This window comes from Trypanosoma cruzi, genomic scaffold (assembly GCF_000209065.1).
Source record: "Trypanosoma cruzi strain CL Brener 1047053516995 genomic scaffold, whole genome shotgun sequence".
Lineage (NCBI taxonomy): Eukaryota > Euglenozoa > Kinetoplastea > Trypanosomatida > Trypanosomatidae > Trypanosoma > Trypanosoma cruzi.
Window position 1 is genome coordinate 69,849 of NW_001849375.1, and position 13,112 is coordinate 82,960.

The 13,112-nt window shown below is 51.9% G+C and overlaps 1 protein-coding gene, 1 non-coding gene and 1 pseudogene across 2 annotated transcripts, besides 9 other annotated features; all 3 read left to right on the forward strand.

The window, feature by feature from the left end:
• Nucleotides 1-2,032: a sequence feature (heterozygous, non-Esmeraldo-like haplotype).
• Nucleotides 52-233: a microsatellite.
• Nucleotides 370-808: a mobile genetic element.
• Nucleotides 808-831: a microsatellite.
• Nucleotides 1,190-1,261, forward strand: Tc00.1047053510959.8. The gene has a single exon. It is a non-coding gene; the product is annotated as a tRNA-Glu (tRNA).
• Nucleotides 1,237-2,397: a mobile genetic element.
• Nucleotides 2,033-8,677: a sequence feature (areas not merged during assembly with more than two copies in the genome that could not be assigned to a particular haplotype).
• Nucleotides 2,399-7,217: a mobile genetic element.
• Tc00.1047053510959.15 lies at nt 8,565-8,951 on the forward strand (annotated as a pseudogene).
• Nucleotides 8,678-9,593: a sequence feature (heterozygous, non-Esmeraldo-like haplotype).
• Tc00.1047053510959.30 (mucin-associated surface protein (MASP), putative) lies at nt 9,197-10,297 on the forward strand (the record flags this gene model as incomplete). The annotated part of the gene is made up of 1 exon (XM_802369.1): nt 9,197-10,297. The coding sequence occupies one exon, from the start codon at nt 9,197-9,199 to the stop codon at nt 10,295-10,297; it is 1,101 nt and encodes a 366-aa protein (XP_807462.1).
• Nucleotides 9,594-13,112: a sequence feature (areas not merged during assembly with more than two copies in the genome that could not be assigned to a particular haplotype).

Here is a 13,112-nt window from a genome sequence, read left to right on the forward strand (position 1 = left end):
ATACAATCCATATCAAAAACCAATAAACGAAGATTAGTATTAATAACAATATTTATTTACTTATTTTATTGATTGATTCATTCATTTATTTATTGATTGATTGATTCATTTATTTACATAACTGTTTATTTATTTATTTATTTATTTTATTTATTTATTTATTTATTTATTTAGTTATTTAGTTATTTAGTTATTTAGTTATTTATTTATTTGCTTCATTTATTTATATATTTTTTATTGATATATATTTACCAAATGATTAATCCAAAACCGAATACAGAAAAAGGACCCTAAAAACAATTCGGTAACTTGAAAAAAATTCAAGAAAATCTAAAAATAATTCACTCTGCGAAATACAATAATTAATAGAATAATCTTCCGGGCAGCTGGCCGGATCCTGAAATTATCTATGGAAACCAAACAAGTTAGGAAAAAAGGTTCGTTAGTTAATTGCTTCAATGTTTTATTCTCATTCAATATATAGAATTCTGTGGACCATTAGCATGGTCCTTTGTCCTCAGTTAGGATTTGAAATATTATTACTTAAGAAGTGGCAGACTTTGGGGTCCTCCAACCACAAGACCCCGCCCCGTGGTGGGAATCAAAAGGGGGTGGGTGGGATGGCAAAATAAAAACAAAAACAAAATTATCCGGCCTCTATCGGTTCCCTGCCCCTACAAAGTCGCGTTCTTCCCAAAAGATTCATACGGTAGAAAGTATCATAAAGAATGCATTCATTTATCAGGATATACACATACATTAATTAAGCTAGCCAGCTCTCCCGCGATCATTCTTTTCACAAGCTCCTAATAATAATAATAATAATAATAACTCTTCCAAAATAAACACGAACAACCACGCAAGAAAAATCAAAGTATCACTGCCCATTTTGACAACAACATAATAACCGCCGCAACCAAACCCCAAGAACGAACGGCACCTCGCCCAAGCTCGCGACACCATCCTTCAAACGTCGCCCCGCGACGCGCCGACTTCCACCGCCCGCCCGTCTCCATCCGAACCGCAAAAAGCAACCTCCATTCCGCGGCCTTCTGACACAAGCATGTCCGACTATAAAAGTAACGTCGACAAACGCGTCCGCGCAAATACGGCGACGCGCCTTTTCAAAAAAAAAAGAAGCAGTAAACAAGAATTTTGTTCACATGCCCGAGCCAAAACACACCATAGGTCCGGTGTGGTATAGTGGCTAGAACAAGCGGCTCTCACCCGCTAGACCCGGGTTCGATCCCCGGCATCGGAAACTTTTTTCCAAAAAAAAAATTTTCCTATTAATATCCGTTGCAGCTCCCACGTCGACGCGTGTGATTTTGAGCTGTATTTTCCTCCCCTTGCAGCGAAGTATTGCCCACCCAAACGTCCATGGTGGATGGCAAGATGGCGGAAAAGACCGATAGGGCTAAGCGTACCGCGCGTGCCTCGGCCTGCATGATAAGAAAAGGTTTCCTCTTTTCCCATTTCCCTCCGGCAATTTTAACGTCGCCGGAGTCTGGAATAAAAACGGCTCCCCATCCATGGAGCGATGCATCCGTGATGATGGTGGCCGATGCCTTTTCCGTGGGATTGATGATTCGCTTACGATTATTCTCGATGATGTGTCACAATCTCTCGCCCAAACCAGCCACTGACGGCGGAAGGTTCGCCGGGGATGTCTCCTGCACAATCTCCCGGTTAAGTGCCGATAATCGGCGTCGCACTGCCTTGATGAAAAAGTAGTAGTCACATAAACGCGTACAAAAAACGTGACGCCATAACCTCCATTTCCGCGATGGTTAAAGAATTGAGCGCCGGCGTGGCGCATACAGAGCGGACAAACTCGTCACTCAGAGATACCGCCCGGTGAGTGTGATCAAACTGCACCCCCAGGAAGGTGTACTGCGTGGCGCCCGATTCGCGTTCCTCCCCATCGTGGCGCGACAACTGTCCGCATTACGAAGCACTTGGGCTTCCCACAATGTCTCGTCGCTTTTCGGCCCTGCAATGCGTATATTATCGATCCAAACGTCGACACGCACCAATGGAGGTGCGGCCCAGAGGCGGTGAACCACCGTCGTCGTCCTCGCAATTGCTGAAGTAATAATAGTCTGGAGAATTTATGGGCCGGCCTTGTATCCCATCGGGAGCCGTGTGAGCTCCACCAGCGTGTCGTCCTCCACGCGGCATCAAAAGGGATGCCGAGTCTCCCGCGGTAAAGAGAAATGAAAAAAGGACGACTTTACATTCAAGCAGGAAGCGGCCTCAGCCATCACACGCGGCAAATAATGAGAAATGTGTAAAAGAGGAACATTCGCCGCGTAAGGGTCGTCTCTGTTCTTGTCGCGTGGCCACGCGATCCATCGTCGTCGTAAGCCGGCGGTTTTCTCCTCAACAAAAAAATACCTTTTTTGTTTTCTACTCTTACCAACATCTCTAGCCACACGATGCCATCTGAGTGCCGAAGAGGTGGTCGAGCAACGACAAAAGTTTCCTGCTATGAAGCAACTGCCATTGAGAGAACTCTCCGAGGCGAAGGTCCTGTTCAACGCCCAGCCGTTGACGCACAGCCAAGGTGCCTGGACATTCTAGAAGCAGATGGTGCAAGGCTTCCTGCGGGCCAATTGGCGTGCTTGTGGAAGCTGGCTGATCCTGCGGCAGCAGAGATCGCCGCATGGCACTGCTGTTTCGATGCCGTGTGGCGTCTGGGTTGTGTGCGCAACGCGTTCTGTGCTGTGCGGTGCTTCTCCGTGTGGGGAAAACCATGTCACAGAAATTGCATTTGAGCTCGGGAAGCGGTGGAGGATGTTCCGGATGAAATGACCGACAGTGACTGACGAGACCCAAGAATCCCGTCAATGTAGAATCACAGTGCGGACATTTCTCCTTCCGAAGGCGTGTGAGGGTCCGTCTCCTTACTGGAGAGACGTCTTCCTCCCTCGCCGACGGGGGGACAGTGTCCGTCCCCGGTGCGGTTGGATCGTTGTTAGAGCGCATATATGCAGACTGTTCCGGTGAGATGTTGCAGAATCGGCATTGGTTCGTGCAGTCTCTCACGGCCCAGTATAGTCGGCCCCAGAGCTCAGATTCCCCGCACCTTGCCCTTGCGAGGTGAACCAGTTCCTGACGGTGTAGAACTTCCTGAGTGATCAGGTCCTTACCGCTGAGATCTGATGGCCTTGTGCCGCAAAGCAAGTAGCGATGAGTGTCTTGACGAAGGGTACTACGCCACTTGTTGGTGAGCTGGGTAGTAAAACATGTTAGCAGATCCGTATGCCATAAAGGTGCGATTCCTTGCTCCGTGTATTGTCCACTTTCCATAGTCTGCGTCGCATACTGATCTGCAAGCTCGTTAGCATGTACTCCGCAATGTCCGCAACAAAACTGCAGGTGCACGGACCAGCCGGCACGCGTCAGTGTCAAGAGACGCTGCCAGATCTGATCCTCCGTCCAGTCTGTCTGACTGAGCGGGCCCTTGTTTAGAGCCGCTAGAAGAGACTGACTGTCCGTAACCACAAGCAGGGTTTTACGCCTGTGGCGGATACGAGGAATCATCAGCTTCTCTAGGGCTAGATGCAGCGCACGGGATTCCGTCCTGTAGCTGCATGGGCGTGCACCGCAGTTTATGCTGGCCTTTTCTATTATCTCCGATGAGTTGAGGGATGAAAGCAGTATTCCAACCCCTGCTGACTTGGGAACGTCGACACCGCCATCGGTCGCAAGTATCCACGAACGATGGCTGTGCAGCGCCAGAGCCTCTTCGCTGACTCCGCGCTTTTCCCTTATCAGCTCTTCTTCGTCAGTTATTGAGTGGTCTATCGGAAGTTCCACACCGATGGTGACCCGGTGAGCGGAGGCCGCAAACCAGGGAGGAATGGAGCTGCGAAAGAACCGCTCTTCGCGTGGTGAGCTCTCGGTGATGCCATAGTCCTTTGTGTATGCGTCTACGAAGGCATATAGCTCGTCCCGAGATAATGGCGAGATGCGGAAACCGGCGCGAGGCGGTGGCTCAGGCGGGGGTCTCCGCATCCAGTCCATCTGACATGCGCGTGTGTTCTCAAATATTGAGAGCCGTGCGCGCAGGCAGAGGACGTGGAGCGGCGGCATATTAGCCTCCAGCAGTGCGGATTCCGGGTCAACAGTGCTCGGAACTCCGCTGACAATGCGTGCTAGAGTTGCGTACGTCTTCTGCATCTCATTCTTCGCTGAATCCGTCGCTACTGCCCATATGAGCTCGCTGCCATAGCGTAATTTGGAAGCACCGTATCCAATGACGAACGTGCGTAGGTCATGTGGAGATGGTCCCGCCTCCTTGTGCGCTATGCAGCGTAGCTGCGATATCCGTTGCGAAGTGGCAGCGCATTGCTTGGTGGCCGCCACATTTAGCGTCAGTCGTGGATCGAGATCCATGCCAAGAAGCTTCGTAGTTCGCGATGCCCCCATGGTCATGACTGGGATTTGACATCCAGCCACTACCAGGGGCCACCTTCCTTCACGATCATAATCTGACTCCGTGTGCGTGGAAAGTGTGAACCAAGCAGCTTCACACTTTGACGGGTTGATGGCCAGGCCATTTTCCTGACTCCACGCATGCAGTTTTTGAAGAACCATGTTGGCAGTGGGAATGGCGTCTTCCCGGGACTGCCCCTTGACGATAATAGAGAGGTCGTCCGCATACATGTCTGCTGTGACACCCGCAAAGCTGTTCAGCAGGTTGAGAAGTGGGTGTACGTAAAGAGAGAACAAATACGGTCCCAGTACGGACCACTGAGGAACTCCTCGCAGCATGGGACGCCGATCGCTGTGTCTGTGGCCAACTCGTGTCTTCGCGTAGCGACCACATAGAAAGTTTTTAAGCCACCTTCTACAATTCACCCCCGGAATATTAGCCAGCAAGCGACTGAGGACTCGATGATCTATGGAGTCAAAAGCCTTGCTGAAATCAACCAGCACCAGCAGGGTCCGATGGGGTCTGTAGTGGAGTTGATTGCCAATACCGCTCTTCTTGGGAAGGCTCACTTGGAAATAGTGATTTCTATTATGCTCCACTTCGTGTATCAGGTGTGCCAGCTGCATCGTCGTGGTACGCATACTACGATATGCATACTGGTGGGGGTGTGGCGTCCACACCCAAAGCAATCTCTTCAGTACCATTTTCTCAGCAAACTTACTCACAATGGAGGTAAGGCTGATGGGTCGATATGACTCAAGCAGTTCCGGCGACTTACCGGGTTTTAAGAGTGGAACGATGGTAGCGCGTCTCCACTCAACCGGAATCGTGCCGGTCGTCCAACTGTGGTTAATGCAACGAAGAAGGAATCGGAGGCCCTTTGACGAAATATGTCGCAGTGCCTCACTGTAGACTTCATCCGGTCCGGGGGCCTTGCCATACGGCGTATTACGTAGCGCAGCAAGCAGTTCCGTACGATTAAAAGGTGCATCAAGAGGGGAGTGAAGATGAGCAACTAAACCAGATGTGGTGGCAGCTTCGTTTTTATCCCGTGGCTCAGAACTAGATAAGAGTGAAGAACCTGAAGTAAATGTAGCGGCAGACTCGTTGTTGTTCTGCGGCTCGGAGCTAGAAGAAGTAGAAGAAAATGAAGTAAATGAGGCAGCAGACTCGCTGTTGTTCTGCTGCCCAAAAAGAAAAGAAGCATTAATGTCCAAAGATGCACTCTGTCTGTTGATGCCTTTGGAAAACCTAACTGCCTTGTGAGAGGGGTGAAATGGAAGAAAGATGCGATTGAGAGCATTCGCTGACCTCCTTGCTGTTTTATAAGTGTGTTGACCATCTCCTAATAACATTGATGTAGGAGATGGAAGTGATGCCTTTTTTCGTCCGGAAATGTATTTCCATGCGAGTGGCTCGCCTGGATTTAACTTGCTGATGCGGCGTAGATACGTGTTGCGCAAGCGCTCTCGGAGTAGGAGGAAGAATTGACTCCTTGTCCTTTGCATTTCTGCCTCACGGTCGGGCGTCGGTAACTGTAGATAGCGGGCCTTGCTGTCCGTGGCAATCCGCTCTGCTTCCATGAGAGTGTCGTCCCAAAGCCTGGGACCGTCCTTGTGCATGCCGCGGGGGCAATGTCGTCGATACGAATTTATAAGCGCTCTCGTGAAAGCCTTAATGCCGGTGGACTGCTTTTTATAGTCGTATGCCGGAAGTTGTGCGTCGAAGTCCTTGATGAATAAATCCCACTTGTACTTCCCCCAACTGTAGAAAAACTTAGGTGCCGAAGAGGGTGCCGAAGGTATGGTATCCTTAAATGCCTGATGCAGCGTAAATGTCAGCATATAATGATCACTAAGCGGCGACACGGAAGCTGACCAATCCGACACAGTCAAATGCTTTGACCATGTCAGATCGATACAGGATCGTTCTCTTGTGCCACGGGCATACGTGATCTCACCAGGGGTGTTAACCAAGGTGAGTCCCGCATCCGTGCACAGTTCTAAAAATTCTGCAGCAACCTCGCTTGGAGAAGTCTCCAAGAATGGCTCCCACTGTGGGTGATGCATGTTGAAATCCCCACACAGCAGGAGCGGCGACGAGGCTGGAAGGCAGTTTACTAACCGCCTGAAGGATTGCGTTACTTGCGGTGGTGGTCTCATATAGGCACTCGCGACAATAAGATCACGGTTCTGGTCCAGAGCAACCTGGACCACCACCACTTCAAGGCTGGTGTCATGCTGGGGAATGGTGAGAGGTATACGCTTGGAGCGGAGAGTTTTCCGCACCAGCACCGCCACACCGCCTCCCTTGCCGATGCGAGACTGTGCATAGAGCACATAATCTCCAGCGTGCATGCTGGCGATCTGCTCTGACGACTTCCATGTCTCCTGGATGGCTATTATGTCTGCTCCTTGCGCCATTAATGTTGCGAGTTTTGACGGCGTGAGGCAAGAAACGTTCATCTGGAGTACTGCTATGGGGCCTGGGTTCTGCTCAATGTCTCCGCTTAGCAGTAGCTTTTGTCGTTGCGCGTCACATACGGCACGCAAACGGTATGTATAGCGCTGATAAGCGCCGATGGAATTCAGCAGCGGAGAGAAATACCGCTCCGCGGGCAGCCATGTAAATGGCTCCGTCTGGTGCCCTTCCGACCCGTTTGTGCGGCGCCTCCTGCCTCTCCGCGCGCAGTGGATGGGCAGCAGGCGCTTAGCTTCCTCTCTAGCAAAGAGTACTAGACCCTGGCACCACGTTGAGGTGGCCAGCTGCGCCACGGGAGTGTTCATGTAGAGCCGAATCCCACTATCTCGTGTCAGTCGTCGTTTCCGCCGCTTATTGACAACGCATCTCAGACAGCTTGCCATAGCACGAACAATGGTGATGATCGACCCAACAGTAATGACGAGGATAGCAACACGAAGCACCGCCGTACCCTCACCGGCCAAAGACACCAATACGCATGACGAAGGCAGTGCGGACAGCAGAGAAATCATCACTGCGTGGGTGCACACACCGCTACTGCCGCCACTTATGGTCGCCGTTGCTTGTGCCGCTGGGCAATGATGCGGAACAACCTCTTACACATCGTGGAAGGCATGAGTCGTGCTCTGTGTTTCTCTGCTTCTTTTTTTTTGCCGCCCCGTGAGCCATCCTCTCACCATATCTGAGAAGTGCTCTTCTTTCTTCTTGCTGTTTTTTTATTTTGCTTAGCCACTTCATGCACATTCTCGTAAGTAACGTGTTTCTCCTATTGTTTTTTTCTTTTGCCCACACGCGGTGCCAGCCCTTCGGTTGTGCGTCCCACGGACTGCACGAAAGGAGGATTGGAGGAGCAGGCCGGATGCCGCAATGAAGTGTGAGGGATGTTGTGTGGGCTGGTGGAACAGCACGATCTTTTTTTATTTGCTTTTTTTTCTTGGTGAAGGCATTATGTATACAGAAACACACGGTCGTTTTGTGCCGCATGGCACATGTAATAAAAGTCCTGCTGAATCAATTTTCACTAATTTTTTCTCCTTTTACTTTTTGGATTTCTTCTAGACTTTCACTTTTTGTTGTTGTTTTTTCCCTTTTGGTAAGTCCCTGCGGCCCGTTTTATTATGTGCCGTGCCTACTTCAACTGGACACTTCTCCGTGTCCCTCTGAGTGTCCCTCTGCTGGCTGTGCTGTTGAAATGCTCCCACAACTTTTTCTTTTCTGCTAGAGGCACCAATGGTTCGCGACGAGGATTGTTTTTGTTCCCCATTGCAATGGCACTAGGGTGACTGGGCGGCGACCTGTTGATTGCAATTGGAATTCGGCGGATGGTGTGCGCCGTGCCTCACTGTGAGTCGCGATGTTAATTTGTCAGGGCGGAGAGAGCTAAAGGGTTGAGCTGTGTAACTGGACGCACCCTGTTCCTCTCTTTGCGGCCGTGTGTGTGTTGTGCGCGAGGCTCTTTGTTGCGGTGCGACGTGGATGGCGTTTCTGCTGCGTGTGTCCTCGTGCGTGCGCTTAGCGGTGAGGTTCTCATCCCCATGTCTTTGGCATTGTGTGTGGGCGAGTGGAAGGAGCGGGGGAAGTGTGGGGAGCTGAGCGTGGGTGGCTGCCAACCCCGCCCCGCACATTGGAGAATTTTACGCGCATGGTACTTCTTGACAGCCACTCGCAGCACCGGGCCGTGGATGGAGAGGATGTGAGGGTCTGCTCCAACCCAAAGGAGGTTGATGAGATGCAGTGCATGACGGCCAACCTGATCCGCGTGTGATTGCAGCGCATGGAGCACGTGCGCCAGTACGCGTTGGGCGTTGCGCTCATGATTGTGGAGGAGAGGCGGCACGACATTTTGGCGCTGTGTGTGTTCCGCGGCAGGGCATGCCGGCGATTGTGAGGGACGTGGAGGACACGGAGCTGTTTGACTGGGAAGAGGTGGCGGAATTTGCGGTGCAGCGGGAGCGCATGACGATCCCGAGGCCTGTGCTGGGAGGGGCACGTGTTGAAGTGGGCGTGGCGTGCCTGTGAGGGACTGAGGAGAGGGAATAACAGTAACAGTGACTGTGGGAGTGTGGGGAACGGTGCGAGGGCGAGGAGCGCTTCTCTTCTTTTGTTTTGTTTTGATTGTTGTTGTTCAACCGCGCCCACCTAATTGTTGTGGTGGTGCGTGACTCTCATCGCTGGATGGGACGGTGCGATAGCAGTTTTGCCTCTCCCTTGCTTTTGCTCTGCGTTGACGAGGGGTTAGTTTGTGCTGAAGGCTGCACGCAAGTGACAGGAGTGATGGCGGTGATGGCTGACCGTGTGCTGCTGGTGTGTGCCCTCTACGTGCTGTGGTGCGGTGCCGACGGGATTTACGCTGAAGGAGATTTGGAAGGTCCGCCTGCTGCACTTTCACCGGGTCTGGCGCCAAGTTCTCCCGGTGATGTTGGCTCATTGGACAACACTGGAAGTTTGGCCGAACATGGGGTTGGGGTTGGCAGAATTGAACCGTTGGAAAATGCAGTGAGTGGTGGTGACGTCTCTGAGGAATTGTTGAATTCTAACAATGATGATGAAGAGTCGGGTTGTGGGAGCGAAGACGGACATCGTAGGCAAGAAAACCGTGATGAGGTAGCCGAAGATGAAGTTCTAATTATACCTCAGACCGATCAATCAGAAATAACACCAAAGGGTCCACAAATACCGGCAAGGGAAGACAATGCAGCACAACTGCAACAGACACAGCCACCACAAGGAATGCATCTAACGTCAACAGCACACGAAGGACCTCAGGATGCTAGTGAATTGCGGACGCCCCTAAGCCAGAATTTATCACAGCAGAAAACTGGAACAGTCTCATCCAAATTTGCGATACATACACCAACGGACAATGAAGAAGGTAAAATTCCATCCCCTCCGCCCAAGAGTGGCAGTGATACGTCCAACAGTCCTGAGCAGCTTTTTGTTGCAAAACCAGAACGAGGAAATCAACGTGAGGGCGCCGATGATAGTCCAACAGACAGTAAGGAGGATAAAAATCCACCAGCAACCACAAGAAAAACTGATGCGAAGAATACACACAGCAGCGTCAGCAGCTCTGCCACAGACACGACCCCGAAGCCTGACGCTGTCACAGAAGACAATCCGCCCGCCACTGATTCGAGCCAAAAATCCAGCGGGGATGCCGAACAGCTCACAGCTATTCCCAATCCTAACGAAGCATCAGACAGCACAGAGGATGCGGCCTCTCAGAGTGCAGGAACAGCAACCAAAACAAATGATACAGCGAAGCCCGCCGAAAGCGAGAGTGACAGCAGCACCGCGGTCTCCCACACCACCTCCCCTCTTTCGCTTCTTCTTCTTGTTGCGTGTGCTGCTGCTGCTGCGGTGGTGGCCGCGTGAGAGTGAGGGAGAGAGAGCCGTGCACCGCCCACACACACACTCGTCCTTCTCTCTCTGTGTGTGTGTCCCCTTGCATGGACTCTCGCCCTCACCTCACCCCACGAAGCACACACAATAATGTGCCCATTGTATATATGCATGCACACCCATGCAGGCCCGTTGGTGCTCTCTTTTGCACGACACGCACCGCTGCCGTCCTGCCTGGCTGCATGGGCGGAGCACCGTAACTGTTTCTGTTTTGTTTTTATTGCATTGAGTGGGCGACCTCTCTCTCTCTCCCTCTGTGTGTGTGTTTTGCTTTACGGGAGTAATGAGAGTGTGTGTGCGCTGGTCGTCCCACGCTTCGGTTTTTATTGTTATTGTATTTTATTGTTTTACTTGTGTTGTGGCTGAGTGCACCCATTACCTTTTTTTGATTGGCAGTTTGCTTTGACTGCAGAAATCTAAATTGTTTTTTTGTATTATTATACTGCTTCTTTCATTTTGAGAGAGTGTCAGTCTCTTTTATCCTTGTGACGCCACCAGGTTTTTTTTTTCTTTAACATACGCCATGCGTCCGTTGTTCCGTATTACTCTTTGGCCTGCTGCGCTGCTGGTGCTGTTGTTGATGATGTCTGCGATGTGATCTGTCGGCGGGTGTCTTGCTGTCAGCCTGACGAATCCTTCATTCCTTGACGATTTGTTGCGTACCGACGGTGCGTGGGCGTCTCTGGTGATAGTGAGGGACGCGTGTCTCAGAGCGCAGGATGCGTCGCGGGTGTGCGGCGTCCTTTGTGAGAACCGATGTGTGCCCATCTGCACCCAGGCGTCATCAACGTACCGTGAGGAAAGCATAAGGCGCCGTGGCTTCTTTTGGTTTTGCACAAAGAATTTATTGGACGTTATTTTTGTTTTCAATCTTTTGCAGCTTTTGTGGGGGAAGGTGGGAGGTTGAGGGCATGAGGACTGAATTCATTTGAGTGGCTGCGTTCCGCTGACTTGCGGCCAGTCGTGGCACTCTTTTGGAGCTTGGCCGCTCGTCTCTTTTGTTTGCTTCCCACCGCAGCACGTCGATAACACTGATCCGAAGAACATTTGTTTGACCGCGTGTGGGCTGCTGCCGTGCGTGGTGCATGGACTATGTGATTGTGTGGGGAGGTGCGTTGGAGTGACGAATACTTCTGTTTGGCGTGTCGCGGTGTGTCGGAATGATGTTCGGATGACATGTGGAGGGTGTTGTTTGTGATTTGTGTGTCCTCCCTGGTGGTGCCGACATGTGTGCGGAGATTTTGGCATTGCTGGCTCACAGTTCCACGTCACTTTTCAGCATTCCTGGATGTGCTGAGGAATGACGGCTGACGACCAGCGTGTTGGTGCTGCTGGCGGGAATAAGTGCATCGGGAATAGGCCGTTTTCTCTTTCCCATGCTGGAGCCGATGGACTGGCACGCGGGCACCGGCTGCAGGCTGCCTGCCAGCACGTGTGAGCAGCGGATCCATGCAAACACCGACGCTCATCGCAAGAGCATGTGCGATCACAGTGGCCTTTTGTGGCGTGCTTTTGTGGGCGTCAGCCCATCGAAGAATGTGTGAAGCAAACGGCTAACGGAGCACGAGGAAAATAAGTGCATGCACTGTGCCGTGTTTCAGCGTCGATGGCAGAGCGGCAGGAAGCCCGTGCTGGCAACTGAGATGTTTGCGTCGCAAGGGATGTCGGTGTTGATTTTGGATCGTCGAGGGTGAAATGAATTTGCTGCTGCCCGTGTGTGTGGCCACTCCGGCGGAGGGCGAACAAAAAAGGGAGGGATGCAGGCGCTGCGTGTGTGTGTGTGCAGGTGCCATGCAACAACGTCACAACAAACATGCTGCGACTCGGTGACCCTCACATCGTTGCGGTCCTCACGCACAGCCCGGGCATGGCGCACACCGATGCACTTATTGGACGGAGTGAGGCATCTTTCGAGGCGCAGCAGGGAACAGGATGTGTTGACGCGGCCACGACGTGCATGGAGTGTCACGATGGCACAGTGAGCTGTGGCTGGTGGAATAATTGCTTCTCGGAGGCAACAGAAAGAAAGAGAGAGAGCTGCTGGCGTCGTTGCTGCCCTTTGTGGCCTCCCATGCCGATTGTTTTCTGTCCGCTGATCATGGGTGGCATGCCTCCACTAGTGACGTCGTCTGCAGGCATTTCACAGCACCAGTGAAACACGCATCACGTCGCATGCTTTGGCTGTGGATATGGTGTCGTGAATGCAGCCGGCATTATTTTGCCCGACTCCTTTTCACTGCCTTGCGACAAATAGATGCGTCGCTGCCCGAGTCATTCACTGCAGCTCCGTGCGTTGTACTGCCAGCACAAGACTCTCCTGTTGTCTGACGCCTGGCAGACAGTCAAGCACCACTGCGTTGGGACATGCAAGGATGTGGACTGCCGCTCACGGTGTTGGGCACCGCTGTTTGGATGCGGCGGCCACACGAGCGGATGTATTGTGGCACAATGAAATGCGTGAAATACGCGGAATCACAGCGGCCGGAATAATATCAGCGGTGTGGCACCACGGAATGTGTGAGAGGGTGATGCATGATGAATCACAGTGGGCGACATGCGAGGGAAGTGCACCGCGACGGAGCGTCGCCCCGCCCTCAGCCTGCAGGGGAATGTACACCCACAAAATATATGGTCGAGACACCACCAAACACACATGCCCTTCCATGCACCAATAAATAGGAGCGAAGGTGCGTTCTGGTGCGTGGGAGTCCACTCACATATTTTCATTTCCACCGCAATCAACGGTGAGGAGCCAGGTGCCACAGCAACGAAAACGAACATCTATTGC